General features: G+C 35.5%; 11 protein-coding genes across 17 annotated transcripts; 8 read left to right on the top strand and 3 right to left on the bottom strand.

Annotated features, from left to right (window-relative positions):
- Nucleotides 1–68: 68 nt before the first annotated feature.
- On the top strand, nucleotides 69–2,235 carry Rpt3 (26S proteasome regulatory subunit Rpt3). The gene is made up of 8 exons (XM_065359992.1): nucleotides 69–291; nucleotides 486–581; nucleotides 649–835; nucleotides 909–1,055; nucleotides 1,131–1,334; nucleotides 1,407–1,651; nucleotides 1,728–1,952; nucleotides 2,034–2,235. The coding sequence occupies exons 1-8, from the start codon at nucleotides 262–264 to the stop codon at nucleotides 2,145–2,147; spliced, it is 1,248 nt and encodes a 415-aa protein (XP_065216064.1). The 5' UTR covers nucleotides 69–261; the 3' UTR covers nucleotides 2,148–2,235.
- Nucleotides 2,236–2,369: 134 nt separating this feature from the next.
- LOC135842501 (uncharacterized) lies at nucleotides 2,370–3,427 on the top strand. The gene is made up of 4 exons (XM_065359993.1): nucleotides 2,370–2,625; nucleotides 2,692–2,850; nucleotides 2,917–3,081; nucleotides 3,176–3,427. The coding sequence occupies exons 1-4, from the start codon at nucleotides 2,449–2,451 to the stop codon at nucleotides 3,368–3,370; spliced, it is 696 nt and encodes a 231-aa protein (XP_065216065.1). The 5' UTR covers nucleotides 2,370–2,448; the 3' UTR covers nucleotides 3,371–3,427.
- A 244-nt stretch (nucleotides 3,428–3,671) lies between these two features.
- Nucleotides 3,672–10,715, top strand: LOC135842503 (uncharacterized). The gene is made up of 4 exons (XM_065359994.1): nucleotides 3,672–3,817; nucleotides 3,924–4,082; nucleotides 4,173–4,337; nucleotides 10,355–10,715. The coding sequence occupies exons 1-4, from the start codon at nucleotides 3,722–3,724 to the stop codon at nucleotides 10,556–10,558; spliced, it is 624 nt and encodes a 207-aa protein (XP_065216066.1). The 5' UTR covers nucleotides 3,672–3,721; the 3' UTR covers nucleotides 10,559–10,715.
- Nucleotides 10,716–10,759: 44 nt separating this feature from the next.
- LOC135842505 (uncharacterized) lies at nucleotides 10,760–12,225 on the top strand. Its single transcript, XM_065359996.1, has 4 exons — nucleotides 10,760–11,214; nucleotides 11,332–11,490; nucleotides 11,580–11,744; nucleotides 11,930–12,225. Exons 1-4 carry the CDS (start codon nucleotides 11,137–11,139, stop codon nucleotides 12,122–12,124), a joined length of 597 nt encoding a protein of 198 aa, XP_065216068.1. The 5' UTR covers nucleotides 10,760–11,136; the 3' UTR covers nucleotides 12,125–12,225.
- A 30-nt stretch (nucleotides 12,226–12,255) lies between these two features.
- Nucleotides 12,256–13,839, top strand: LOC135842504 (uncharacterized). 4 transcript variants are annotated; one of them, XR_010558130.1, is made up of 4 exons: nucleotides 12,256–12,441; nucleotides 12,739–12,897; nucleotides 13,029–13,196; nucleotides 13,310–13,839. XR_010558130.1 is itself a non-coding variant. In XM_065359995.1 (4 exons), exons 1-4 carry the CDS (start codon nucleotides 12,553–12,555, stop codon nucleotides 13,511–13,513), a joined length of 606 nt encoding a protein of 201 aa, XP_065216067.1. In that variant the 5' UTR covers nucleotides 12,456–12,552; the 3' UTR covers nucleotides 13,514–13,839. The 4 variants fall into 4 exon arrangements, 1 of the variants encoding a protein (XP_065216067.1); XR_010558131.1 differs by having other exon boundaries at nucleotides 13,265–13,839; XR_010558132.1 differs by having other exon boundaries at nucleotides 13,029–13,211.
- An 81-nt stretch (nucleotides 13,840–13,920) lies between these two features.
- On the top strand, nucleotides 13,921–15,457 carry LOC135843828 (uncharacterized). Its single transcript, XM_065361851.1, has 4 exons — nucleotides 13,921–14,509; nucleotides 14,604–14,765; nucleotides 14,845–15,009; nucleotides 15,099–15,457. Exons 1-4 carry the CDS (start codon nucleotides 14,273–14,275, stop codon nucleotides 15,294–15,296), a joined length of 762 nt encoding a protein of 253 aa, XP_065217923.1. The 5' UTR covers nucleotides 13,921–14,272; the 3' UTR covers nucleotides 15,297–15,457.
- A 75-nt stretch (nucleotides 15,458–15,532) lies between these two features.
- On the bottom strand, nucleotides 15,533–17,127 carry LOC135843827 (speckle-type POZ protein-like). The gene is made up of 2 exons (XM_065361850.1): nucleotides 16,967–17,127; nucleotides 15,533–16,854 (listed from the first exon to the last, which is right to left on the bottom strand). The coding sequence occupies exon 2, from the start codon at nucleotides 16,850–16,852 to the stop codon at nucleotides 15,761–15,763; it is 1,092 nt and encodes a 363-aa protein (XP_065217922.1). The 5' UTR covers nucleotides 16,853–16,854; nucleotides 16,967–17,127; the 3' UTR covers nucleotides 15,533–15,760.
- Nucleotides 17,128–17,454: 327 nt separating this feature from the next.
- Nucleotides 17,455–19,181, bottom strand: LOC135845710 (elongation factor Tu-like). Its single transcript, XM_065364496.1, has one exon. The coding sequence runs from the start codon at nucleotides 19,057–19,059 to the stop codon at nucleotides 17,677–17,679; it is 1,383 nt and encodes a 460-aa protein (XP_065220568.1). The 5' UTR covers nucleotides 19,060–19,181; the 3' UTR covers nucleotides 17,455–17,676.
- A 219-nt stretch (nucleotides 19,182–19,400) lies between these two features.
- On the top strand, nucleotides 19,401–23,720 carry LOC135845709 (pyruvate dehydrogenase phosphatase regulatory subunit, mitochondrial-like). Of its 2 annotated transcripts, XM_065364494.1 has the most exons (18): nucleotides 19,401–19,559; nucleotides 19,667–19,887; nucleotides 19,961–20,088; nucleotides 20,155–20,258; nucleotides 20,323–20,464; nucleotides 20,532–20,653; nucleotides 20,729–20,999; nucleotides 21,066–21,190; nucleotides 21,272–21,468; nucleotides 21,538–21,692; nucleotides 21,769–21,905; nucleotides 22,015–22,038; nucleotides 22,109–22,257; nucleotides 22,335–22,533; nucleotides 22,600–22,722; nucleotides 22,788–22,934; nucleotides 23,013–23,185; nucleotides 23,275–23,720. In XM_065364494.1, the coding sequence occupies exons 2-18, from the start codon at nucleotides 19,667–19,669 to the stop codon at nucleotides 23,537–23,539; spliced, it is 2,682 nt and encodes an 893-aa protein (XP_065220566.1). In that variant the 5' UTR covers nucleotides 19,401–19,559; the 3' UTR covers nucleotides 23,540–23,720. The 2 variants fall into 2 exon arrangements, with proteins under 2 accessions (XP_065220566.1, XP_065220567.1); XM_065364495.1 differs by lacking the exon at nucleotides 22,015–22,038.
- Nucleotides 23,721–24,026: 306 nt separating this feature from the next.
- Nucleotides 24,027–25,509, top strand: LOC135845712 (U1 small nuclear ribonucleoprotein 70 kDa-like). The gene has a single exon (XM_065364498.1). It carries the CDS (start codon nucleotides 24,168–24,170, stop codon nucleotides 25,263–25,265), a length of 1,098 nt encoding a protein of 365 aa, XP_065220570.1. The 5' UTR covers nucleotides 24,027–24,167; the 3' UTR covers nucleotides 25,266–25,509.
- A 168-nt stretch (nucleotides 25,510–25,677) lies between these two features.
- LOC135845714 (uncharacterized) lies at nucleotides 25,678–27,517 on the bottom strand. 3 transcript variants are annotated; one of them, XM_065364501.1, is made up of 5 exons: nucleotides 27,244–27,517; nucleotides 26,671–26,777; nucleotides 26,294–26,601; nucleotides 26,075–26,214; nucleotides 25,678–26,006 (listed from the first exon to the last, which is right to left on the bottom strand). In XM_065364501.1, the coding sequence occupies exons 2-5, from the start codon at nucleotides 26,762–26,764 to the stop codon at nucleotides 25,934–25,936; spliced, it is 615 nt and encodes a 204-aa protein (XP_065220573.1). In that variant the 5' UTR covers nucleotides 26,765–26,777; nucleotides 27,244–27,517; the 3' UTR covers nucleotides 25,678–25,933. The 3 variants fall into 3 exon arrangements, with proteins under 3 accessions (XP_065220573.1, XP_065220574.1, XP_065220572.1); XM_065364502.1 differs by lacking the exon at nucleotides 27,244–27,517 and adding an exon at nucleotides 26,869–27,181; XM_065364500.1 differs by lacking the exon at nucleotides 27,244–27,517 and having other exon boundaries at nucleotides 26,671–26,861.
- Between the last annotated feature and the right edge of the window lie 100 nt (nucleotides 27,518–27,617).

Genomic DNA, 27,617 nt, shown 5'->3' with positions numbered 1-27,617 from the left:
AGTCTCTAGTAATTAGTCCACGAATTTACCTTACAGATACCGGATGTTATTACAATGTACAAAGTCAAAAAATAATCACAAAGTGACAAGCGAATTCCGAATTTTTTTGCAACTTGTAAAATAAAATAATTTGTTTTTTGTCACAAATTTATCTCAAATTATTGTTAATTAATTAACGGAATTATCGAATAATTGTAAAATACAGTCCGCAGCTTATAAAACAATCGGTGTGTTTTGTGTTTGTCAACTCCCTGCAGTAATATGGAAGAAATCGGTATCGTCTTAGATAAGGTAAACTCATCATACAGATTACTTCTCATTAATAAATTCTTCATCTTTCAATTAAAATACTGTCCAAAGAAATACATAAACGGAACGATCAATTTCCATGAACTCCTCCGTTGTCATTTCATTCACTGAAACACATTAGTATGTCTATCATCTCGAACTAAACCCTCCTTTGTCATGTTGTTTATTCTTCACAGGATGATGGAATCGATAAAACTCAGTCAGCTACCCGTGCTTTAAATAGTCAGCAATTCGACGAACTCGACGAAAATGATTTATACAAGGAGTACAAAGTATGTACTGGTTATTCATCGTGAATTTCTTCCATTCTTCGTTTGTAATAATTGTTGTTTTATTTAGAAACTGCAACGGCAGTTGGAATTTTTGGAAGTTCAAGAAGAATACATCAAAGACGAACAGCGTAATCTGAAAAAAGAATATCTACATGCTCAAGAAGAAGTAAAACGTATTCAAAGTGTTCCTTTGGTTATTGGCCAATTTTTAGAAGCCGTCGATCAAAACACCGGAATCGTTGGAAGCACTACTGGTAACCATTTTGATACATTTTGCGATCGATTGTTGAGATTTTGTTTGTTTAATATCTGAGTTATTGATTCTAGGCTCTAATTATTATGTTCGAATTTTATCGACGATCGATCGTGAATTATTGAAACCATCGGCCAGTGTTGCCCTACATAAACACAGTAATGCTCTAGTTGACGTTTTACCTCCTGAAGCCGATTCTTCCATTTCTATGTTACAAGCTGGTAAATATCTCGATCAAAAGTCAGTATCTTGATCTTTACGACGATTCGTTGACGTTGTACGTTTTTGAATTGCAGATGAAAAACCGGATGTGCAATATTCCGATATCGGTGGTATGGATATGCAGAAGCAAGAAATTCGAGAAGCTGTAGAATTACCTTTAACGCATTTCGAATTATATAAACAGATTGGTATCGATCCTCCGCGAGGTGTGCTTATGTTCGGACCTCCAGGCTGTGGTAAAACTATGTTAGCTAAAGCTGTAGCTCATCACACGACAGGTTAATAAAATCGAATTATATTTTCTCTATTTTTCCGACGTGTTTGTACTAAAGTTGATGATTATTTTACAGCTGCTTTTATTCGCGTCGTTGGTTCTGAATTCGTGCAAAAGTATTTGGGTGAAGGTCCACGTATGGTTCGAGACGTATTTCGTTTAGCCAAAGAGAACGCTCCCGCTATTATTTTTATCGATGAAATCGATGCCATTGCTACGAAACGATTCGATGCTCAAACCGGTGCCGATCGAGAAGTTCAAAGAATCTTGTTAGAATTGCTGAATCAAATGGACGGATTTGATCAGACCACGAATGTCAAGGTAAAATTTACCAACTTCATTTCGAATTCGGTATCGTATGAAAATTTTCCAACTAACGACATTTTGTAATGCGCAGGTTATTATGGCGACTAATCGTGCCGATACTTTGGATCCTGCTTTATTGAGACCTGGTCGTCTTGATCGTAAAATCGAATTCCCTCTGCCTGACAGAAGGCAAAAACGTCTCATATTTGCTACGATTACATCAAAAATGAATCTAAGCGAAGAAGTCGATTTAGAAGACTACGTTGCTCGACCAGATAGAATTTCCGGCGCTGATATCAACGCTATTTGCCAAGAGGTGAGTTTTTCTTCAACCAATTATGGGTTTCTTCGGTTTTCATTTTATTTACCTCTCGTCTTTCTCGATATTTTATTTTAGGCCGGAATGCACGCTGTCAGAGAAAATCGTTATATTGTTCTCGCTAAAGATTTCGAGAAAGGGTATAAAAATAATGTCAAGAAGAGTGAACTTGAACACGAATTTTATAAATAATCTTTTTTTCTTTTGTATCATAACTTAATTGTAAGCGAGCTGAATTTTGTTAATGTGTAATAATATTAGATAAACGATTTTTTATCAACTTTTTCGCTCGTTTTTTGTTGAATGTATTTGACCATGTTTTTCCCTAGTCCTCGATTCGTTAATTAGATAGGCTTTAATTTTGAAACCATTTCCGGTATTTACGATCAGTCACCTGTTCATTATATTCGTGTTGTTCGTTTCATTAGCAGGTAATTTAAACAGCAAACTAACAATACCGACTTCATAATCAACAACGAATCACCATTCATTAATGTTGGTGAGAAAATTCGCACTAATTTTCAAAACGAGTGTTAGACAGACTGAATACGAGTGTATCATGGATGGTTCAACGTTGAATAGAATCTCATATGTTGTAATATGCTACATTCTTGTCGAGTTCTTGTTCTTAATTTTTGCTGAAAAGCAAATGTATCATCATTCGAGTGCGGTAAGCGTTTAGTCAGTAGCTTATTTAAGATCTTTTAAATACGTAGTGAGTTTCTGTTTTATTCAGGGTGATTATTACGTCGAATGGAAAGCCATAGGAGCTTGCCCTGCGGATAAAAGGGGTACTAATGAAATTTGGTCAGATATTCATCTTACTAAAAAACATCGAAAAACAGAACTCGTCGGTAATCTTACATTTTTAGTGCCTTTGGATGATAATACTCCTGTAAGTTTTCAGAGTTATTCGTCGTCGGTATTAATCAGATACTCTTATCGTGGTTTTTTTCTATAGATGAAGCTTGATTTTGCCATACTCGGTTCAAATGCAGCTTGGTTGCCTAACGCTTACAGCATGACATTACCGAAAGGCTGCTCTGGTTTCATGAGTCTTTTAAGAGAAGGTCTGGTCGAATACTTGAAAAGTTTTGGAATGCCTCCGAAGTGTCCCATGCAAAAAGTAAGCAATTTGAATGAGTGGTAATCGTGGGGTTTATGTACCTATCTGTGTTCTAGCATTAATATTTATGAGTGCTGCGATTATTTAATTTCAGGGTTTCTATCAAACGAAAGGATTCGATCCTGATAAGCTCTTGTTGAATCCGTTAATTCCGAAGCAGTTCATTTATGGTCGTTACAAATTAACTGTAGAATATTTTAATAGGAAAAATAGTCTTGTAGGATGTACTTATTTTGTCCTCGATATTCTTCCACTTTGGCAGAAGAATGAGAAGACAAAATCGCGATGAAAATGAGAATAGGTGGAACCATTTTGTGATTTTCGTAAATAAAAAAAGTTTCAGAAATTTTTTTATCTTTTTAAAAATTTTATTCATCTTAAACTCAAGGTTGTTGATACGTATTTTGAACAATGCTAGTCAAGGTCAAAGGCCTTAATTCCTTTCACGGTTACGAAATTAATGGAATTGATCCTTTATCGAGTTGAGCATCATTATATCATGCTACCTATATCCCTTTACCATTAAATGTTATCCGCAATATCAGTTCATTAAGGATAATGGAAATTTTATGCTGAATAACGATTTAAAACCCGAAAACTGTGTTCATTCAGTAATCATCATTTAGGTACCTACCTACCTATGTTGAACATCAGAATGTTGTGGTTTTATATTTCAAGTTTACTTTTACATTTCGTTGTATTAATTTCAACCGAGTCTTATCATCATTCATCTGTGGTGAGTAATATACTGAATCAATTAGGTTTTAATTTACTCGTAAACTCAAGTTCAATTTAAAAAACTTGAAAATAGAATACAATTGATCACACGACACTTCTTACAGGGCGAATATTACGTTGAATGGAGAGAGGTAGGACCATGCGCACCGGAAAAAAGAGGTACAAATGAAATTTCCGCCAATGTACGTCTTACTAAACGGAATCGGAAACCTGAGATGGTTGGTAATACAACATTACTGATAGATTTCGATGAAAGTATCGGTGTAAGTATGATTTAATTGACTTAAAAAGTTGAAATGAAAACATCTTCATTAAAACTACGAAGAGTACCTACTATTGAAATGTTTCAACAGGCGAAATTAAACTTCTATATTCTCGGTTCTAATCTAGCCTGGCTACCGAACGCTTACAGCATGACGTTTCCAATAGGATGCTCTGGTATATTAAGTTTACTGGGAGAAGGTTGGATTGAATTCATGAAGAATATGAATATGCCCCCTAGATGTCCTATGAGGAAGGTAAGTTATAATGTGTAGTGCGGTATAATATGAGAGTATAGGAGTATCTGCACTGCATCCCCCTTTCCAACCGGTGGACCTCTGGGACACATTTTTTTTCTTAAAGTGAACATCCTAAGGAACATTATAAAGCAAACTCGTCCAAAAAATGGTCTTACCAACAAAATGGTGGCCATTTTGATTGACAGGTAAGCCGAAATTGCAGATTTTGATTTCCAACTCGGAACTAACACAAAAATTTTTGAACGGGACAAACCTGGATTGAAAGAGCATGCAAATGTTCGCCGAGAATAAAACTAAGAGAAAGTAAGACGAATAAAAATACATGTACGTCATACGATGAACGTTAACAGATTAAAATTTATTTGGTACAGAATTAGAATAAAATAGGAGGAGAAAAACAGTAACAACAAATCAGTGTTGCCAATTGGATAACAAACACCTCCGCAATTGGACAACAAAATAAACAGCAACAAATGCATTAATACAAAATTATCGATACATCAAAAATAAAATTCGAAAAATGTAGATGAGAACAAATCGACAATAAATGCAAAAACAATTTAGATAATTAAAATTTGAAAATCAAAATCATATCTCAAAGTACAAGTAATCAAATAGAATGCAGAAGCATACAAAACATTCTAAACTACAAAATGATTACAGAGATATACGAATAAAATAATTCCATAAAACATTTCACATAATAAGTAGAAAATATCAATTAATAATGTATCAAAATAAATAATAGAATAAACAAATTCGAAACTAGCGAATAAATACATCAGAAATAAAACAAGATCGAGAATAATAGACTAGATAGGTAAGTTAGGTAGGCGAACTCAAAATTCAAGTTTTAAAAACCTGAGAAAATCGACAAATCGAGAGCCTACTAGACTTTTCGTTAACCCATCAGCCTGCTGATCAATTGAGCTAACATGAGACAAAGAAATATGACCAGTTTCCACAAACTGATTCACGAAATGATACCTAACGTCAAGGTGCTTAATCCTTCGATTATTCTTAAAATTCTTCACCACGTGAATCGCACTTTGATTATCTATGTGAATGGGTATCGGATAATCGAGACGAAAACGAATATCATTGAACAAATTATTTAACCAAACCACTTCGCTCACAAGAGCGGACAAAGAGACATACTCTGCTTCGGTTGATGATAACGTGACAATCGGCTGTTTTCTTGAAGACCACAAAACGGGATTTCCGAACACTTTAATTAAATTACCTGATATCGACTTTCTACCCTCTTCATTCGCGAAATCCGCATCACAAAATGCTTCGATCGGAGATAAGCTATCTAAGCTGAATTTCAATCTCATCGTAGACGTGTATTTCAAATATCGAAGCACATTTAATAGGTAATTATAATGACCTTCAGTAGCTTTATCTTGAAATCTACTGAATAGAGAGATAGCATAGCACAAGTCTGGCCGACTACCGAGCATAATGTACATCAGACTACCGAGAAGCGACTTATACGAATTATCATCAATTATAGGTCCGTCAAGATTCTCCAAAACAACGTACAAACGGTTCTCAACCGGTTGCTTGATAGGATAACATTCAAGCATACCGTATTCACTCAATACTTTGTTTATCAGAACACGTTGGTCAATAAACAGTACCTTTTCAACACGATCATATTCGATGCTCAAATTCAAAAAGTTAGTCAATTGCCCAAGATCTTTTAGGCTGAATTTAGACAACAAACGAGATACAAAATTATCAATCACTTCAATAGAGCGACCCGCTATAAATAAATCATCTACAAACACAACGAGTATGATATCAAGATTAAAATACAAACAATAATCAGCACTCGAATGGGTCAAACCCAACGACTCCAAATACTCTCGTAACTCTTCGTACCATTCCCTAGAAGATTGACGCAAACCGTAAATGGTTTTCAATAAGCGTAAACATAAACCTTCCGCCTGAGGAGTACCATGTAATGGATGACCACGAGGTATATTCACATAAATTGTTTCTTTCAAATAACCGTAAAGAAAAGCAGTATCAATATCAACGTGACGAGTAAACCAGCCTAGTTTCAAGACAAGCGCTAATAAAACTCTAATCGTGATTAAACGAGCAACAGGTGAGTAGATATCGTGAAAATCAACACCTGGCCGTTGTAGAAAACCTCTAGCAACAAGACGAGCTCTATACACATCATCACTTTTCTTCTTGAATACCCACGTAGTATCAAGCATATGAGCATCGCTAGGTTTCTCAATCACTTCCCACACGTGAAGTTTTTCCATCGAATCAATCTCTTTATCAATGGCTAATTGCCACTCATTAGCATCATCCGCCTGTATAGCCTCATCATACGACAAACCTTCAGAAGACAAAGCACAGAGATTGAGTTCGTAATCATTTAAATAGGAGGGAGTTTTCACGTTGCGTTTAGGACGTTCAGACAACGTAGACGTGGTAGGTTGAGGAGGCGCGAGGGAATTGGTAGTAACACCGGAGCGAGAAGGAGCAGGTTCAACGGGCAGTTCATTCACAATAGGTGAATCTTTCATGTACATACGAGACTCATCAAAATCAACATCTTTCGTTATCTCTTCTTTATTCTCGTTGAAATCATACATGTAAAAACCGTTAGAAGTGTAACCAATGAAACAGCACTTCTTTCCCTTGTCATCTAACTTGCCATCTCTCTTCACCTCCGGAATACGAACAAAACCGACACAACCAAACGGTTTTAACTTGGAATAATTCGGAAACTTTCCATACCAAATCCTAGCAGGAATTTTACTGTCTCTAGGTATTCTATTTAAAGAATAAACAACGTAACGAATAGCGTATGGCCAAAATCTTTTATCAAGACCTGAACTTTTCAACACAGCACGAGTACGCTCGCACAAAGTACGATTGCATCTCTCACTTTTACCATTACTTTCAGGTGAATACGCAGTTGTATATTCGTGAAAAATTCCTTTTTCCTTACAAAAGTCTCGAAATTCCTGCGAAGTGTACTCACCTCCGTTATCACTCCTCAACCTCTTGAGTTTCACATTCAATGTATTCTCAGACAATGCAACAAACTCCTTAAATTTAGAGAAAGTCTCAGACTTATTCTTCATCGTATAAATACAAATAAAATTACTAAATTCGTCTATGAAAGTTACAAAATATCTCTCGGCTATTGTAGAACCTGTAATCTCACATACATCCGAATGTACCCTAAACAAAAGACTGTTAGCAGGTGCGTGCCACGACTTCGGCAATTCAGACCTATTCAAAGAGGAGCGAGGTTTGCGAGTTTGTTTTGAAATTTTACACTCGTCACACATAGATAACGACTTCAAAAGGTTCTCATCGAATACACCCTGCTTCGAAATTGACGCCATTTCATTGTCACCGGGGTGACCAAAACGTAGATGCCACAAATCCGCAGTAGGCGGCATAACAAATAACGCATTACCGGAAGGCTGAATTAATTCAAATTCGATGATATATAAGTCGTTTATCAACGAGCCAGTCGCTAAAATCTTCGAATCCTTCATAATGAAAGGTTTACCATTATTGAACGAAACATTAAAACCTGCTTTTTCAATACAATGAACAGAAAATAGCGTGTGCATTAATTTAGGTACATAAAAAACGTTCTTAATATCACATACAAAACCCTTGTCCGTTTTAACACGTAAAGACCCTACTTTTGTCGCTTTCAAAGTTCTACCGGCCTCAGCTATCTTAACTTCCATCGGTGTTCGAAGAACAATAGCATTTTGCAAAATATCACAATTTATCATATGGCGCGTAGCGCCACTGTCAAGTGCACCTACAACTTTTCCACAAGACGTACCAATATCAGAATTATGGCCTACAGACAGAAAAGCAAACTCATCAGCCCTATCATTTTCAATTTGACCAATATTTGCACTACCCTTTTTGTTTTTCAGCTTATAGCAGTCATTTTTAATATGACCGTATTTCTTACAATAATTACAACGGATATTTTTACGATAATTACCAGAAGCATTACTATTACTATTACTAGTGCCATAATTATTACCATTATGATTGTTATTCGAACTATGAGAATTACCTCTAAGATTACCTCTACCACGTCCTCGACCTCGATAATTACCTCGAGATGAACTTTGATTAGTGAAAAAGGCGGCCGAAGCAGGAGTTTCCTCTTTTGGCTTGTCAATAGGTTCGATTGGAGACTCTGTAATTGATGAGGCATGACGAATAGTGGCTTCAAAATCACTAATGGTGGATGTTGCTTTATCCCAATCATAATCCGATATACCAGTTTCAATAGTCGTGCGAATAGGTAGGAATCTTACCGGTAACGAGCGAACAAGTTGAAGAATAAATTGACTATCTGGAGTCGGATCGTTGAATTCGCGTAACTTATTCGCCATAGACCTGAATCTCATCGCATATGACCGAACATCTTCACCATTTCCAGGTTTATAGCGATAAGCATATAATTCGTCACGAACGGCGGCCATACGAACGCTAGATTTACTTTGAAAATTTTTCTCCAAAGCATCCCATAATAACTTGGCGTGATTTTTACCGTGAACGATATGAACCATAGTTTCGGCGAGGTGCGACGTGATAATATGAAGACAGGTATCGTCTCTGTCAATCCAATCCTGCGTACGATTTCGGACACCAGGCATAGGCTGAAGAACTATATCCAGTAATTTTTCTTTCTTGAGTAGGATAGTCATCCTTGTTTTCCAGGTTTCATAATTGTTACCATCGAATTGTTTTATTCCAGTAAAAACTGGATTGGCAGAATTTTCCATAATGACAAATTGGTAACACAATCGCGACACAACAAGAGGAAATTAAAATCAGATTAAAAGTTCCATAAAACAGATTGAAATTCGATGAAACGTTTAAAAAATTCGAATAGAACGAAGTTAAAATAATTGACTAGAACACACGATTAAAATTCAAAATTGGACAGGAATGAAACGTTATCCCTGGGCCCATAACCTTTGTTCGCCGAGAATAAAACTAAGAGAAAGTAAGACGAATAAAAATACATGTACGTCATACGATGAACGTTAACAGATTAAAATTTATTTGGTACAGAATAAAATAGGAGGAGAAAAACAGTAACAACAAATCAGTGTTGCCAATTGGATAACAGCAAATACCTATAACCAGCCAAAATTTCAGATGGTAAAGTAAATTTTTAAATTTTTGGTAAATTTTTGTCAAAAATGAGGGGGAAAAAATCAAAATTTTATCAAATTGAAGGAGAAAGCTGAAATTATTCAATAATTTCATTTGATAAATTTTGTTGAAATGTCATGTTTCTAAAACGTCGGCTAAGTGCGGAAGGGTGCCTCGTGCAAATCGTTACTTGATACCTGTGTAAAACTGCCTTTCCACACTGAGCGCCATCTATCAGTCCAAGTTCAAATCTAAAGGTATCTTCCGCGATGGGAAGGGTGCCTTGAGGTAACATAACTTTTGGTTTGAACATTTGGACTGATAGATGGTGCTCAGAGTGGAAAGACCGTTTTACACAGGTATCAAGTAACGAGTTGCACGAGGCACCCTTCCGCACTTAGCCGACGAAAATATCCCAAATTTCAGCTTTCCAGGCCAATTTGGTTAAATTTTGATTCCCCACCCCCTTAGTTTTGATCCAAATTTAAGTTTCAAAAATTTACCAAAAATCAAAAATAGCATTTCAGCTAATGAAATTTTGGCATTGTGATATATTTTTGCATGCTCTTTCAATCTAGGCGGTCTAGCTTTGTCCGGTTCAAAATTTTTTGTGTGAGTTGGGATACCTACTTCCTATATTAGAAATCAAGATCTGCGATTTCGACTATCCTAACAATCAAAATGGCTGCCATTTTCTGGGGGAAGGGCGCAGATGCCCCTATTGTCAACTACCAAACTATTACGCACACTCTATAAATAGAAGTAGGTACAACGGAAAATGACATTCTTTAGCAGTAATAAGTTTATTTGTTCCATTTTTTTTTTTTTTTTAATTACAGGGTGTTTATGAAGTGAGAAATTTCGATGTAAATAAATTATTGCAGAATTCAGCATTTCCGAAAACGTTTATTTATGGTCGTTACAAAATAACAGTTGAGACGATCAGAAAAAATGTGGTCGTAGGATGTTCATATTTTAGTGCCGATGTACTTCCACTTTGGCAAAAGGACAGAATGAAGAAAAAACAGTCAAAGAATGATTGAGTCAAGTCAGATGTTTCGAAAAAATAAACCTTTCGGTTCTAATAATGATTAAATTTTAATAATTTACTCGAGTTTATTATTTTTTGATATTAATTTTCAATTTTTACCTCAAAAAAGTATACCTACCTATGAATGTAAACGTGACGACTTTGAACTATTTTAGCAGATAATCTTTTTTTTTTTTTTTTTTTTTTTTGTGAAAAATTTCATAAATTATAAACTCATTAGTTGTTATTATGATTTACAGAACAGTGAACACCAATGAATGATTGAGTTACCTACCTATATAGTTAACTGTTGTCAAACATTTTATTTTTAATTTTGTAGCAGATTTCAAATCCTGAAGTAAACATTTTTGCAATTTACATTATGAGGTTTTAATGAAGCTCAATGCAGGTAAATAGGTACTTATATATTATGTATGTTCTTTTCGATTATCAATTATCTATTTGCAAAATCACATCAAGCGCAAGAGGAAATTTCCATTCACGTTGTGAAGCATCGAAATAGTTTTGTGTTTAAATTTCAACCAATCCAGTTTGTCATCTTACGTTGAACATTATTTTTGATCCTTCAAAATGATACGGTTTTATATTCTAAGTTTTCTACTGGAGTTTGTTTTGATCTCAGCTCAATCTTATCATCGTGCGACTATGGTAATATTGTAAACTATACATACATAAGCTCATAGTATAGGTATTTTTTATGGAAAGAATTTCCTATACTTAGTCGAGAGATTTCGGGTTTAATTCAATATTTTGCATTTGCATCAGGGTGAATATTTCATTGATTGGAAAGTCATTGGGGCATGCCCACAAGAAAAAAGAGGCACTGATGAGATTCTCACCGACGTTCGTGTTACTAAACGGAACCGTAAAGCTGAGGTCATTGGCAATGTCACGTATAAGATACCCTTCGACGATACCATTTCGGTAGGTACAGAAAATGCAGATAATTATTTTCAAAAAAAAGTAATTTGTTTGAATAATGAAGTAGGTACTTCGATTGATTATTTTTACAGGCGAAATTTAACTTCGCTGTTCTGGGTTCCAATTTAGCCTGGCTACCGAACGCTTACAGTTTGACATTTCCAAAAGCATGTTCTGGTTTTTCAAATATGATGGGACCGATTTGGATCGATTTGCTGAAGCATATGAAAATGTCTACAAAATGCCCTACGCCCAAAGTAGGTACTCATATGCGAACAGACGTTTCTGTTGCAATACATTTTTGCAATCATTTAATTTTTTGAGCTAGGTAATTTTTTTTTGTTTTTTTTTTTCAATTCAACGTGAAATAATTCAACAAACAGGTGTACGTTAATCAAAAACTATAGGTAATCTAATACGTATGTTTTCATTGTTATTTTAGGGTGTTTATATAATGAGTGGTTACGACGTTGACAGCTTATTGCGAAATTCAGCTTTTCCAAAACAGTTCATTTATGGTCGTTACAAAATAACAATTGAATTTTTAAACAACAAGAATGCATTGCTAGGGTGTTCTTATTTCATTGTCGATGTTCTTCCACTTTGGCAAAAGAAGAAACACTCAGGAACCGAGTAATCAAAAATATCCTCCTGCAGTCTGAAAGCATGCAACCTATAAAACTTGTTTCCACTAATTGCTGTATCAGCTGTTTCATCGTTAATCACCGGAAAACGAAAACCCCATTAGCATCGTGTAATTTTGTAAATTATAAATTTCCTCTTTAATCTATTTTCTGATGTTCAGTAATATTTGATGTTGTTTTCTTCGTTCGGAATATCTTTAATAGTCCAGATTTACAAATCATTCCGGTGATCCAGGGATTCAACAATCATAATAATTATCGAGAGTTGAAATTGATTTGACATCAACCACCAGTGATAGGTATAGTTCAGGTGAGTACCTAATACCTAATTATATTGTATCAAGTCTATCGAAATTAGATCTGTTTCAATGAACATTTAAAACAAGTAGATTTATCTTAATTACATGGAATAATCGACACAATGTGGTTCTTTATTTTCGCGTTATCACTTCGAATACTTTTCTGTTCATCACAAATGATCCGTCATTCTGCTTTGGTAATCCTTTGACATAAATTAAGTAGAATTCAGAAATTTTTATTAATATAAAAATAAATTATTATTGATGTGATCTCGCAGATTTTTACAAACCTCATCCTGTATGTGTAGGGTGAATACCATGTGGAGTGGAGGGAATTCGGCCCATGTCCTTTGGAAAGAAGAGGTACCGGTGAAGTTTTTTCCGATGTTCATCTCACCCGGAAGAATAAAAAACCTGAACTCTATGGCAATCTCACACTTGCTGTTCCTTTTGATGATACCACACCGGTAAGAAGTTTTACTTTTACTTCCATATTATTACTTAACAGAAGTAGGCCTACCTACTTAGGTATCAAAAAAATAAAATATACATGCATAAGAATGAATTTATTGGCGAATATTTTTGTTCATTTCAACAGATGAAAGTGAACTTTGCTATTCTAGGAATGAATTCCGCATGGATTCCAAATTTTTACTCGATGACTTTTCTGAGAGGATGCTCAGATGGCTACTTAGCAATGTTCAACGAAGGCTGGGTTAATTACATGTTGAGTTTCGGTATATCTCCTGCGTGTCCTGTGCCAAAGGTACATATCATTTAGGTAATGGTACCTATTAAACATTCAACATATTGGAAAATTTCTGTTACATATAGGATAGGTACGAGTTGTATTTAAATTCACATTGTCATTCATGCTAGGGATTTCATCGAACCCGAGGCTATGATCCTGATAACTTTTTGAAGAATTCAATGCTGCCGAAACAGTTCGTCTACGGTCGTTACAAAATGGAAATGGAGTACTACACTAAGCGAAATACCCTTATGGGATGTTCTTATCTCACCATTGATGTCGTGCCAATTTGGCAAAAGAAAAAAAGCAATAGAACAAATTCAACTTCATGAATAGCATATTTTAACGACTCACACCTCATTGAAAATAATCGATTACATGTGTGTACTGAAACAATAAATGAATGATTGATTGATTAGTTGATAACATTTCTCATTCCAAAAATTAAGTGGAAATTTTGAAATTATTGTTAGGCATATTTTAACCTTGACGTGTGACGATTTCCGGTGCTATCGAGGTCCATGTTTAGTAGATAGATAAGCATCTCGTTTGAAAGTGGCATCTGTTTCAAAATATGCTCATTATTGATGACACCTTATTATTAATATGCAATTACCCTTACGGAAAAAAATAGTACTTTCTGAGTAGTAGTTTTTTAACGGAGTTAAAAAACTACTACTCAGAAAGTACTATTTTTTTTCCGTGAGGGTACACTTTTTAACGGAAAATGTGTCAATTATTTTTCAAAAAATATGTATCTACACAGCTAAACAAATGTCTCAAAAGTAATGAGTAAGAATAACTTTCACTAGAAGAAGAATCAAAAATTTTTAAATGGTCTAGATTTTTGATATTTCTGAAAAAATTGTAAGCTTTAGGTTCCTAAGAAAAAAAAAAAAAAAAAAATAGTCAGACTTGAAACAAATTTGATAAAGATGAGAGAAATCATTTGGATTGAATCATCATATATATATGATGCTGACGAGACACAATTTAATGATTTCAGTCATGGTCCAGCACTTCAATGTTGACACCTGCAAAATTTGAATTCAGGAGTAAAATGATTCAGAACATTAGTTACGCATAATGAAATGCAAATTAATCTAACTAATATCACCGGAATTGATTATCTGATGGTAAGCAAGTTGTTTATTCCTACACACATATGTGCCCAAATTGTGAAGAATTACATTGAAAACAAGTTCCATCACTGTATAATCAAATCCTTTTTCTACCCGAAGTTCCAAAAAATGATTTTCATTGCTGGTTTTATATCAACGCTCATTTATTCTTTAACTGTAGCTGATAATTTTCAACATTCATCCACGGTATGAATTTGAAGATATTGATTCTTGTACAATCGTAAGTATATATGTACCTAGCCCAATTAATCGGTATACAGCCTATATATCTTATTTATAGGGTGATTATCGCGTAGAATGGAAAGAATTCGCACCTTGTCCACCTGAGAAAAGAGGAACCAATGAAGTTTTCACCGATATTCATTTGACTAAAAGGCATCAAGGTTTGACAGAAATTGTTGGAAAAACAATACTTCTTATACCTTTTGATGATAACATAACCGTACGTTGAATCAAACTTAATTTTGGTTGCTGATATATTTTATACCTACTTATCACATTTATAAGAAACTTAACTACAGGTCAATGTGAATTTCAATATCCTTGGTTCCAATTCAGCATGGTTACCAAATGCATATCATTTACCAGTGCCAAAAGCCTGTTCTTCGATGATACGTCTTCTAGGAGAAGGTTGGGTAGGATACATGAAAAATATGGGCATGGTCCCGAAATGTCCTGTTCCAAAAGTAATCGATGTTTTCATTTTATTAATTACTTACCCAATTTGATCTTCTTATTAATAGGTTTTTGCATTATTTTGTATTTTAATAAACAGGGTGTTTACGAACTCAAAGGTTACGATGTGAATAACATGATACGAGGCAATGTACTTCCAAAGGAGTTCATTTATGGCCGATATAAAATCATAATCGAGTACGTAAGGTCTGGGAAATTAGTTGGATGTGTTTATACCATCATACAAGCTGTTCCTGCTTGGCAAAGAAAAACCAAGAAAAATGATCATTCGGGATAAAATTAGAGATGATCATTTTATTGCTTGGCATAGCAAATCAGCAATCAGTTGTCATATTCGAATCATCTTCAAAAAGAAATTGTTCGAGCGAATCAATAAAGAATAAAAAGCACCATCATCTTGATTATTCAAACTATGCAACCCAAATAGCTGCTGTGTTGTTCTCCAACTTTCAAATTATTCTGTTTGAAATGTAATATATGTAACCTTTTAAATAAAATCCAGTCAGTTGTAGGTAACATGGTTTAATGATGTAATTTCTCCTCTTCCTGATTTAAAAAGAAAAAAAAAATACAATTTTTAGAGAAATACTGCGATAAAAAAAAGATTGAAATTAAAAAATATGTATGCAATACAAAAAACAAGTTTAAAAAAACGATTACTCGCATTGCACGTCAGTCAAAAACACATCACATTTAAAAAAAAAACACGACAGATAATATCGGAAACCACAGCAGCTGCATCTATTTCTTCACATTGAAAAGAGAACGAATACGTGAATTCGTCAATAAATGTGGTCTAGACATCAGTTCTTTCTTATCTTCAGTATTAGTAGCCTTTGCCACATCTTTCGAATGTAATTTAATAAACTCTGCAGTCCGAATCTTCAATTCTGTCGCATTGCACATATCCGACAATATTAATATACTCACAGCCGTTTCGTTAGAGAGCTTACCGAGTAATACATTTCCACATAAGATTTTTAGTTTCTCAAGATCGTATCTATCAGCTACAGGTAACAGTTGCGAGGCTAAATTGTTTAAATTCTGAGCTTTACCGGTATAAATGTAACGTAGAACTTGTAAAAAAACTTCTTCGTCGATATCGTTAACTTCTATACGACTTGACTGATTCTCTTTCATGCCGTGTTTAAACATTGCTTCGAATACTTTGCTTCGAGATGACAGTATAACTTTATGACCGGGGTATTCTTTACCTTTGACACATATCGTAACATCGCTAAGCTCCGGATTGAGGAATGCGTTCTCAAAACCGTCTAGAGGGTTGTGAGTTTCGATCGAATTCAAGTTGCACTGATTGACTAAACCGACTATACTATTTGCTTGGAAATAATGAACTTGGCACATAAGGGTCAGGCTTTCTTCCGGTAGTGATAAGTCATCTAAAAGTTTACCGTCGTCTGTCATGATTAAAATATCGTCGTCTTCGGTGATACAACCCAAATTCTGTCGACTAATTGTATCCTTAGTTAATAAGAAATTATGTCGGTGAACGTCTGATTTTACGCCTTCTGCGTTGATTACTGATATCGTGAATTCTCCGGCTATAGGACCATGTGTTCTGATTTCATCTTCGCTATCGTAGAAGACATTGATTAAGGGTCTGTACATATTCACGACTGCTGGACAAAACATGAGCTGCCATTTAATAGAATTGCTTTCGGCTGAGAAAGTCGGTGACCATTTGGATTCCGGATGAGAATCAAAATCTTCGTAAACGTGATCATCGTACAGTTGTACCGTCCATGATATGTTGCACGTTTTGACATTGTCAATCTTCGCGTAGAATACACCAGTATTCTGCGTGTTTGACATGGCTAGCGTAAAACAAAAGAACAATAGCATCAAAATATTGCAAGAATTGAAAATGTACGTACGTCTATCAAAAACAAAACTTATGTCTACATGAATCAATAATAACCGGCTTACTTCGTTGATTATTGTACAATTCTCCAGCGATTATTCTTCGTTATTTCAAAATAATTAGTTCAATCAAGCACTAAAATTGTAATCTGAATAAGTGAACAGTGGACAAAAATCGACGAGAATGGATTCGATTCGAAAACAGTGATAACTGATAACAAAATAAGTGTTACCATCACCATATGATCAGAAAAACCCGCAGAAGCTGAGCATCCTTTCGGCCCCTGGGGATCTCGAAATCGGCAAATCTTTCAACATTTATTTAGCATTGGTTGCAAGTTGCAAAATAATACCATGGACTTCTACTAGAACTCCGCTTGTACTTGGCTGATTGAATTTTCGACACTACAATGATCGGCTGATCAAGAATGTCCTTTGACGAATAAAGAAAGTCCTACTCTTGTTGTTCTAGCTAGGCTCACTTTTCCATAAAAAATTAGGTTTGTTTCTGTAAAATCAGGAAATCAAGTCTTTCATTTTTCGTATTAATTAAGTAACATCGTAACAACAAATTTATTCGAATTACATGATATAAAATTTAAAATACAATGATATTACATCCTGACAACGAAATTGATTATACAACGTACAACTTCTTTCAATTCTTAATAAAATGATGGTACATATCGTGTACGTTGGTGAGAATTCAAATGTACTGAGTTCACAGCTCAGCTTGTACATTTCTCAGATGACGCAACATTCCAATTATTTACGGATTAATTACTCGACTTGAACTTCGGTGCTACTTTAAATTCAGGTAAAGTCATCGTAGCCATATTTGGACCTTTCAATTTCGGCGTAGCACCGATTACTCGTGTAATAACACCGGAAGCAACAGTTTGCTTGTTATTTTCTCGTATAGTGAATTTCTGTCCTACTAGAAAAGGCATTTTAAATAAGAATAACACCGTGACGGTGGCATGTTCCCCTGGCATAAGCATATCAATTTCTTTAGGTAAATCAATTCTGCAATACGAAGTCCACGTTTCACTGTAAGCCATTTGTAGATATTTAGCTGCGATGGGTCTCGCACGACCGCCTTCATTTTCAGATAGTAAATATAGATGAGCTTCGCAGAAATTCGCTAGTTTGAAGCTTCTTTCAGCGCAAAAAACCTGCCCTCTTTGAACATCGCCGGTCTTGACACCTTTCACGAGTAATCCTACGTTATCACCTGCTACGGCTTCGTTGACAGATTGATGAAATACTTGAATATCGTTTACGGCAGTTTTCCTTTCTACGTCAAAACCCATAATCACGCCGGGCGTTTTTTTCTGAATTTTACCTTGCTTGATGGTGCCAACGATAACCGTACCTCGTCCGCTGACTGGTAAAAAGTTATCTATGGGCATATAAAATGGAGATGTAACATCTCGAACCGGTACTTCGAAATGCGTGTCTAAAGCATCCAATAACTGCTGAATAGCTGGTTCTCCGAAAGGTGAAGTATCTTCCTCTAATGCCAACAAAGCTGACCCTATTATGACAGGTGTTTCGGATTCGTTAAAACCGTAGCTCGCGATCAAGTCTCTCATCTCCATTTCGACCAGCTCGAGAACATCTTTATCTACCAAATCTGCTTTATTAATAAAAACAACTAGTTTCTTGACGCCGATTTGTTTGGCGAGTAGTAAATGCTCGCGAGTTTGTGGCATTTCACCATCTGTAGCAGCGACGACAACGATTACACCATCCATTTGCGTAGTTCCGGATATCATATTCTTGACAAAATCAGCATGACCTGGACAATCTGTATGAGAATAACGACGTTTGTCTGTTTTGTATCCGACATGGCAGATGTTTATCGTGATACCTCGAGCTTTTTCTTGAGGTGCTTGATCTATCTGGTCGTAAGAAACGTACTTGGCACCGCCTTTTTTCGCAGCGTATCTCGTAATGGCTGCAGTCAACGTTGTCTTTCCGTGATCTATGTGTCCGATTGTGCCCACATTGCAGTTTGGAAGCGAATCAACTGTGCTGTAATTGCATTTGAAGAGTTTGTAGTTGAAAACGTACCTCGCATAGGTGTTTTGGTATGCTTTGGTGGAAGCTATGGAGCATGATCTGCTGTACAGCAGTCTGAAGAACGTTCCGGTCATGATGAAGAGTTGGAAATGGATTTAAAATTCTATGTGAATGTGTGCATGATTAAAGCACCAACAATTTAAAAATTTCAATTTTTTTCGAAATCGGCGAAATTTTTTGATAATGCGATTTTGATAAAAAAAAACGATTTTTTTGGCTTTCAAAATACAATTTTCTGACAACGACTAGAAACAAATTTTTATTTTTTTTGATCAAAAAACAAGCTGTTTAGAAATTTTAGCATAATTAATTATTTATTTTTGAATATTAATTGAATATTTAATCATTAAAATCCATTTTTTCAATTAAAATAAATAAAAATTTACTTTTTCATTCACGTTGGACATACACATTCCTTGACTGACCTTTGCGTGCAAAACAACAACAACATTGATAACTGATAAGAAACCGCTGAAAATGATAAAAAAAATGATTTTTCCGAATTTTTTCTAATTTCTTATTCATTTTACTAGTCCGCTGTTTTCCCAATAATGCCTTGAATTCTAAAAGCACTGTACGTATAAATCTAGAAAGCTTCATATACATATATTGCCAACACTCAACACTGTTGCTTAAACTTGGAACGCTTCTCATTCATCCTCACCGTTAAATATTTTACAGATGCTCTCAATTAATAAATTCAAACTTCTCTCATCTTCGTTAAAGACATCTCCGGTGATAATTTCCAAAGCTAATGACAGCTGTTATTCGTTCAATAAATCAAACATTATACCCACTCAAGCTCAAGTCATCATATGCGGTGCCGGAGCAGTAGCGAATTCTGTAGCTTACCATCTAGTTGAAAATGGCTGGACTGATGTTTTACTGATTGATAAAGGACAGTTAGTATCTTCCTAAATGACGTATCTGCTTCGATGTGATGAGGAATTGTATAATTTTCAATGTTCTTTTCAGAGTATGTGGAGGAACATCACATTTTGGATCAGGAACTTTAGGATTATTTAAACCCATACCAGAAAGAAGTATTATATCCTACAGTATTAAATTGTATAGACAATTGCAAGCCAAAGGATTTAATATTGGTGAGTTATTTTGTTGCAGACTTGTAACTTTGTCACGTTAATAAAAATTTTGTTTCGTTACACAAGGTTTGAAACAATGTGGCAGCATAAATTTAGCTCAGACAAACGACCGAGTCATTGATTTGAAACGAAGAATAGCTTATAATTCTCCAACTGGTCTACACTGCGAGGTAAATTATTTTTGATAATTCTTTTACGAATTGTATCTCAAATTCTAACCTTTGCAAATTACAGTTCATCGATAAAAATCAAATTAGCAACTTACATCCGTTCCTCAACACAGATGGTATTACAGGAGGTGTTTGGATCCCTGAAGATGCAGTAGCAAATCCTCAAGTGATTTGTCAAGCTCTAGCAAAACTATCTGTCGAAGGAGGTGTGGTACGAAGACTTACAATGTTCCTCAACAATACTTTCTGCCAACTTAAATTTGTTTATTTTAGGTGCCCAATATTTGGAAAATTGTTCGGTGGATTTTGTCATTACTGAAAATGGAACTGTCAAAGGAGTTCAGACCGATAAAGGGTTCATTTCATGCGAATATTTTGTAAATTGCGCTGGAATGGTAATTTCTCAGTTATTGTAATTTTTTTTCGTGATAGGTGGAATCATGATTGTGATTTTCGTTATGGATTTTCAGTGGGCAAGGGAATTAGGCTGGTTATGTACGACCAAAGTCAGAGTACCAGTTTATCCCGCCGAGCACTTTTATGTTACCACTAGCCCACTTCCTGGGGTAGCTCACGATTTACCTTATATCAGAGACTGTGATTCTTCCTTATACATTAGAGAATATAATGGTGGTTTTATGGTTGGCGGATTTGAACCTGAAGCCAAACCAGCGTTTACTGATTACCGATTAATACCAGAAAGCTGGAAAAGCACTTTACCTGCTGATTGGGATCACTTCAGTGAGTCAAAAAGTTCATAAAATCAAACGTATTTGTATTTGGTTTGTCACTGTTGTTGTTTTATAGTGCCAGTTTGGGAGAATGCGAATTTAAGGATGCCCATTTTGAAAGAAGCTGTTTACCCTTCGCTGACCAATTCTCCGGATACTTTTACTCCGGATGGGAAATGGATTATTGGGGAAACTCCGGAAGTAAATTAATTCTTTACTGGTGTAAACCTGTTCGAATGTTCACGTGTTTTTATGATTTTGATATCAACTTTTTCTGTATAGGTAAATAATTATTTCGTTGCTGTTGGCATGAATGGAAACCCTTTACAAGGAGCTGGAGGTATTGGGAGAGCTTTAGCTGAATGGATCATTGAAGGAGAACCGACTCAAGATCTATTATCATTCAATGTACAGCGTTTTCTCGACCTTCATAACAATAGGCAATATTTACAAGAACGAATTAAAGAAGTAGTTGGAAGGTACTCGATCTGGTTTCATATTTTTCCAACATTTTTCTATCGGATAATTTTTTAATCTTTATTATTTAGACACTACGCCATCCAGTATCCTAAACAAAACGAATACAAATACTCGAGAAAATTACGGTGTTCTCCTTTGTACAGTTTATTAGAAAAACGAGGAGCCATATTCGAAACACGAATGGGATACGAAAGACCTTTATATTTCGATACTAATGAAACAGGTACATTTGATGATTCTTCAAGATTTTAGGGTACGTAATCGTATGAAATGGGTAATGAATTCAAATATTTTTACAGACTGTTTTGGTCGTCGAATGCCCGCACCTACGTTTTATAGACCGAAATTCTTGGATTTCATGATAGAAGAGTATTATGCTTGTCGCGAGGGTATTGGGATTATCGATATGTCATCACTTTCCAAAATAAGAATCACGGTAAGCTACGTAAATAAAATTACACCTTCTCCTGTTACCATATTTTTATTATTTGATCAATATTTTAAGAAGTAGTTTGATATACCTGTAATTTTAATGCATTCGGTAGAGAGGATACCATGCAACAACTCCGGTAAAAAAAACATTAAATTTTATTCATGCTTCGTTACAAAAGTACTCATCTATTCATTTCTTAAAAACAGGGTCAGAACAACGTAGTCGTAGACTGGTTACAAAAGCTCTGCTCAAATGACGTAAATACTCCAGTAGGAGGTATTGTTCACTCAGGAATGCAAAATGAACGCGGTGGTTATGAAAACGACTGCATTCTTGTACGAGAATCCGACTGCAAGTCTGTATTTTTGGTAGTATTGTATTTAATGTAGTTATGTAAAATATTATCTAATCGAGTTATTTTTTTTTTTTTAGTTATCTTCTGATCTCACCAACTAGTCAACAAACTAGAAGCTTTCACTGGATGCGACGTCATCTACCAAGCGACGGAAGCATAGATATGAAAGATGTTACCTCTATGTATAGTGTTATTAACGTAGTAGGTCCTAAAGCTAAACAAATCCTGTCCGAATTGAGTCAATCCGACGTCAATTTACAACCGTTCACTTGTAAAGTAAGATAGGTTATTGGAATTACACTAAATATTCGATGCAGATTTCAATGTATTATGGTATTTCAGGAAGTGAATGTAGGATATGCCTCAGGTGTGATGGTGATGTCATTTACTCACACAGGAGAGCAGGGCTTCACTTTGTATATACCTTCCGAGTACACTATCCACGTTTACGATCGATTAGTTACGGTAATTTTACTTTCATTGGCGATTGATCGAAATATCATTAGAAATTATCAATTGAATCGTTTCAGGTTGGTCATGATTATGGTGCCGGAGATGTTGGGTCTTTAACTCAAAGATTCATGAGGATAGAAAAGTTTATACCATTTTGGGCCGAAGATTTGACTAGCTACACGACCCCTATAGAAGCCGGAAATACGTATAGAGTGAAATTTGATGTTAGTTTTCGTTTTGAAGAATTCTCTTCTTTCAAAATACGTATCAGTTGATTTTGAACTTTTTTCCCGTGTTTGCAGAAAGAATATTTTATCGGTAAATTCGCATTACAAAAACAAAAGGATCATGGAGTTACCAAGAGACTCGTTATGTTCATATTAGAGGATTTAGATCCCGATAAAGATATCTGGGCTTGGGGAATGGAACCAATATTTCGAAATAATCAATTTGTCGGGACTGTTACTTCAACAGGGTATGCTGCATATTGTACAGGAGATGTTTCTCATCGTGTAATTCAATTATGTTGGGACAGTATTGTCTAAATCTGATGCTTATTTCCAGGTATGGATTCACTCTGGGAAAATTAGTCTGCTTAGGTTACGTGAGTAGGCCTGGCTATCACAGGAATTCAAATCAAGATAATTTGATCGTCGATAATAATTTCATAATGGATCCATCTGCCAGATATGAAATAGATGTAGCTGGCAGAAGAGTGTTAGCTTTACCTAATTTATACCCACCTGCCAAAACCTCTTCTTCCAGTGATTCGACTAATAAACAGTATAAACCTAAAGTTCTTCCAATGGTGATGCAAACCACGAAATAAATGTGAGTCATGGAACAAATCTGTTGTACGTAATTAATCACCGTTTTAGTTGTCGATCTGATGAAAAATTATCGATATAAGTTCAGCATTTTAAAATTTTTAGTCATCTACTTACCTGTGTACCTGATAAATTTGTAAGGATTGTCCAAGTTTTAAGTAAATGTTACGTTTTCCTTGTTTATGCATTTGTTGAGTTTTGTTTAGAAATGATTCAGAGCTTTCTTTTTTTACAAGTTTTCAAAAGTTTCAAAGAAGCCGGCGAGGAGCAAACATGATTTTACGTGTTGAAAAAATTGCACCACTTCATCATTTTCGGCACCTCAGAATGCAAAATAGCCTTTCACCAGGAATCACGAATATGAAAAAATCAGCAAATTTCACCTTAAATTACACGCTTTTCGGTTCACCTTAAGGTACATATATTTCGATCATTTTTTCGCGTTATCGGTCAAATTTGAAGTACGAAAAGCCAAAAAGAAAAATGCAGTCGGAAATTTTGTTTACAAAAATATTTTCGTGAAAATCGCGTTGGCTTCGGTCTACGATAAAAATAAATTATTTATTGATAAAAATGAAGTGATTAAATATTTCTCGCGGTAAATCAACACTGGGTTAGTTACATTTCACCATGACTCAGTACCTGCCTCCTAATCTATTGGCATTATTCAATCCGCGAGATCCGATCCGGTACCTTCCGCCAATCAACAAACTACCATACGAGAAGAAAAATCGAGGCTATGTTGGAGTCTTCGAATTCATCAAGTATTTTGAAGATCCAAAAGACACACCGCCACCGGTCAAAGTCGAAACACGCGAAGAACGCAAAGAACGACGCAAAAAAGAACGAGCCGAACAGGTAGCCTATAAGTTGGAACAAGAAATAGCTTTATGGAACCCGCATAACCTACGAGACGCTACAACAGACGCTTTCAAAACCCTATTCGTCGCTAGGATCAACTACGACACATCAGAATCGAAACTCCGTCGTGAATTCGAAGTTTACGGCCCGATTCGTAAAATAGTGTTAGCGCTAGATGAAAACACAGGTAAACCTAAAGGTTACGCTTTTATCGAATACGAACACGAACGCGATATGCATACCGCCTATAAACACGCGGACGGTAAAAAAATCGACGGAAAACGAGTGCTCGTTGACGTCGAACGTGGTCGCACAGTCAAAGGTTGGCTACCTCGAAGGCTCGGTGGAGGTTTAGGAGGTACCAGACGAGGCGGCGCTGATGTAAACCTCAAACACTCCGGACGCGAAGATAACGAAAGAGAACGAGAACGATATCGATTAGAACGCGAAGAATCTACACCTACAGTACGTGAAAGAAGAAGACCCGCCGGTGACGCAGACCGAGATCGTAGAAGAGCCCATCGTAGTCGAAGCAGAGAGCGAGAGAAACGTAGAAGATCTAGAAGTCGTTCTCGCGAACACAGAAGACGCGACGATAGTGAAAGAGACAGAAAACGCAGTAAAAGAAGTAGATCTCGCGAAAGAGATCGTAGAGATAAAGAAAACAGAGATCGTAAAGACAGAGATAGAGATTCGAAGAAAGGAATCATCGATTCTAAAGAGAAAATTCGCGTTAAAACAGAACCTCCGGATGATTATCCTGATTATTCTAATTATTCTTATAATTACCAAGGTACTAATGTTAAAGAGGAAAAAGATGAAAAAAAAGAAAAAGGTGGGGGTGGCAACTCAGAAAATTGGACGTAATTTTGAAACAGTGGTTGTATATAATTTACGAATACACATTGCAACAAATTTCCTCGCCCTGGGGCGATTTTTGACTGCATAATTTTTAGATTTCATATTTAATTGAACCGATTTCATGTTTTCTTTTCTTTGTCTTTTATTAATGCCATTTCATTTTAATGTCTTGCTCAAAGATTAAATGTTTATGATTATTGTGAGTAACGAATTTATCGTTACCTCTGAAAATATATAAATGTACAGATCAGATGATTAGATTCTTTGTGATTTAAAATAAGGTATATTTTTCATCTTGTTATAAATATGTCCGTGACCAAAACATGTCCTTTATTCTCATTTCAAGGTGTTTCTACGTCGTAGAATTACTCCTCTTGAGTCGATATTTCAACTGTCAATGTATGTTGAACAAAATACAATTAAATCGATAACTTTTTTTTGACTAAACAAGACTTGAACAAATTTTTATAAATTTAAAAAAATAGCATGGTTAATCTTATGATACAGAGGTAAGAAACAGGCAATATACCAACAATATTCGGCGGGAGCACAGCCGCAATAATTGTTTTTTATTCGATTGATTCTTACAACAAAAAACAATTATTGAGGCGGTGCTCCTGCCGGATGTAAACCGGCAGGGGCTGTGGCTGCTAGGGCTGAGGCTGAGGAAGAGGTTAGTGCCCCACTGGTAGATAAAAACCTCCACGAGAACCATCCGGCGACTCATTCCTGAGAGCTTTGTCAATCCTGCAAAACAACAACCACTAGAGAAATCATTTTTAAAACTAATTATTAATTCAATTTGATGTACGAACGCTTCCTGGAATCCGTGTTTCAGCGCGTGGAAAAAAATGCTAGCATAAGCGTATTGCAATTGCATATTCTCGTTGTAAAAACCATTAACCAGCGCTACGTCTAATGGATCTGAAGTAAACACGCTCCCATTTGCGATGTGCTGAAATTAACATTCTATTAATCATATGTTTATTATCTACTAAGTAAATGAAATTTGAAATTTAATCATATTAGCTAACCTGTAAATTTACATTGATCAAATCTCCAGTTCGTACCAATGAAAGCTTGAATGTTTGATCCATGAACCGCGTAAGGTATTCTGCGCATTGTATTTCAGGGAGAGGTGATAGGATTATTTTTTCACCATCCCAGCCATTTGGTAACTGGCACGTTTGGTGATGTGCGATCGTAAACAGGGTAGCGTCGATGGCTACGTGAAAATGATAGCTCATAAAAAAATGGAGTGTGCCGGCCACGGCCGTTTTAAATTCAGTATTAGCTCCAGAGTTACGTACGCCTTGCAAAATATAATCTATATTTTCGTTTCCTGCAAACGTAAATAAATCCTATTTAATATTAGATAGGTCACGAGAGTAAAATTACTCTTCTTACTTACGAGGTGTGGAATTGACAGAAAATAGGATCGCCGCTCGCAAAGTTTCAATAGTTTCGTCCTCGGATCGATCTTGGTTTAAGTGAGGACTTTCCATTTCATTCGATAATCTGTTTTGATACAAAATGAACGATGACTTTTAATACACGTCGTGAAATACGATCACTAGAACCCAAATGGCGGAAATGGCAACGAACTTACAAAACATGCCACAGTGAGAAATGTGAGAATAGGTAAGGGAAAAAAATATCCGAAATAATCACGTGATCCTTCTAAAACACTCGGTATTCGATAAAAATTCGGAACAATAACTTGATCGAGAAATAGAAGAAAAATACTGCAATAATATTGTGATTCTGATTTCTGAGAAACGATGTCAAAAAAGTGAGGAAATGAGCTAGCAGAGAGACTCAGAAGAATCACTAATCAGAGCCACTGGCAGTATAGGTACTATAATCTAATCTCGTATTGGCATTCTTTGTCACACATACATGTATGATAATTTAAAATTAAAATTAGGCAGGACCCCACAAACAATTACGAAGCAGAAATCTGTAAATTACGAGATGAACTTACCTATTCAACAATATTATACTTAAGTAAAATTATTTTTATTTAGTCGAATTACAAGTGAAATTTCAATTTTCATGTTACCACGTCGAATGCTCGTTATCGAATTGCGTACGTAGAACATAATAATAAACATAATTGAACGCTTGGGTTTCAAAGTATACTATAAGTAGGTAAGCAAATAGTGTAATTTTTCAGAAATAAAAAAAAATTGATGAAAATCTTATAAGGCTCTACGGACATGGAGGTACATATTTTCATCTTGTTATAAATACTTAATATGTCCGTGACCAAAACATGTCCTTTATTCACATTTCAGGGTGTTTCTATGACGTAGAATTACTCCTCTCGAGTCAATCATAATCATAAGCAGTTCAAAT

Source organism: Planococcus citri, chromosome 4 (assembly GCF_950023065.1).
Source record: "Planococcus citri chromosome 4, ihPlaCitr1.1, whole genome shotgun sequence".
NCBI lineage: Eukaryota > Metazoa > Arthropoda > Insecta > Hemiptera > Pseudococcidae > Planococcus > Planococcus citri.
This window is presented reverse-complemented; position numbering and strand designations above follow the sequence as displayed.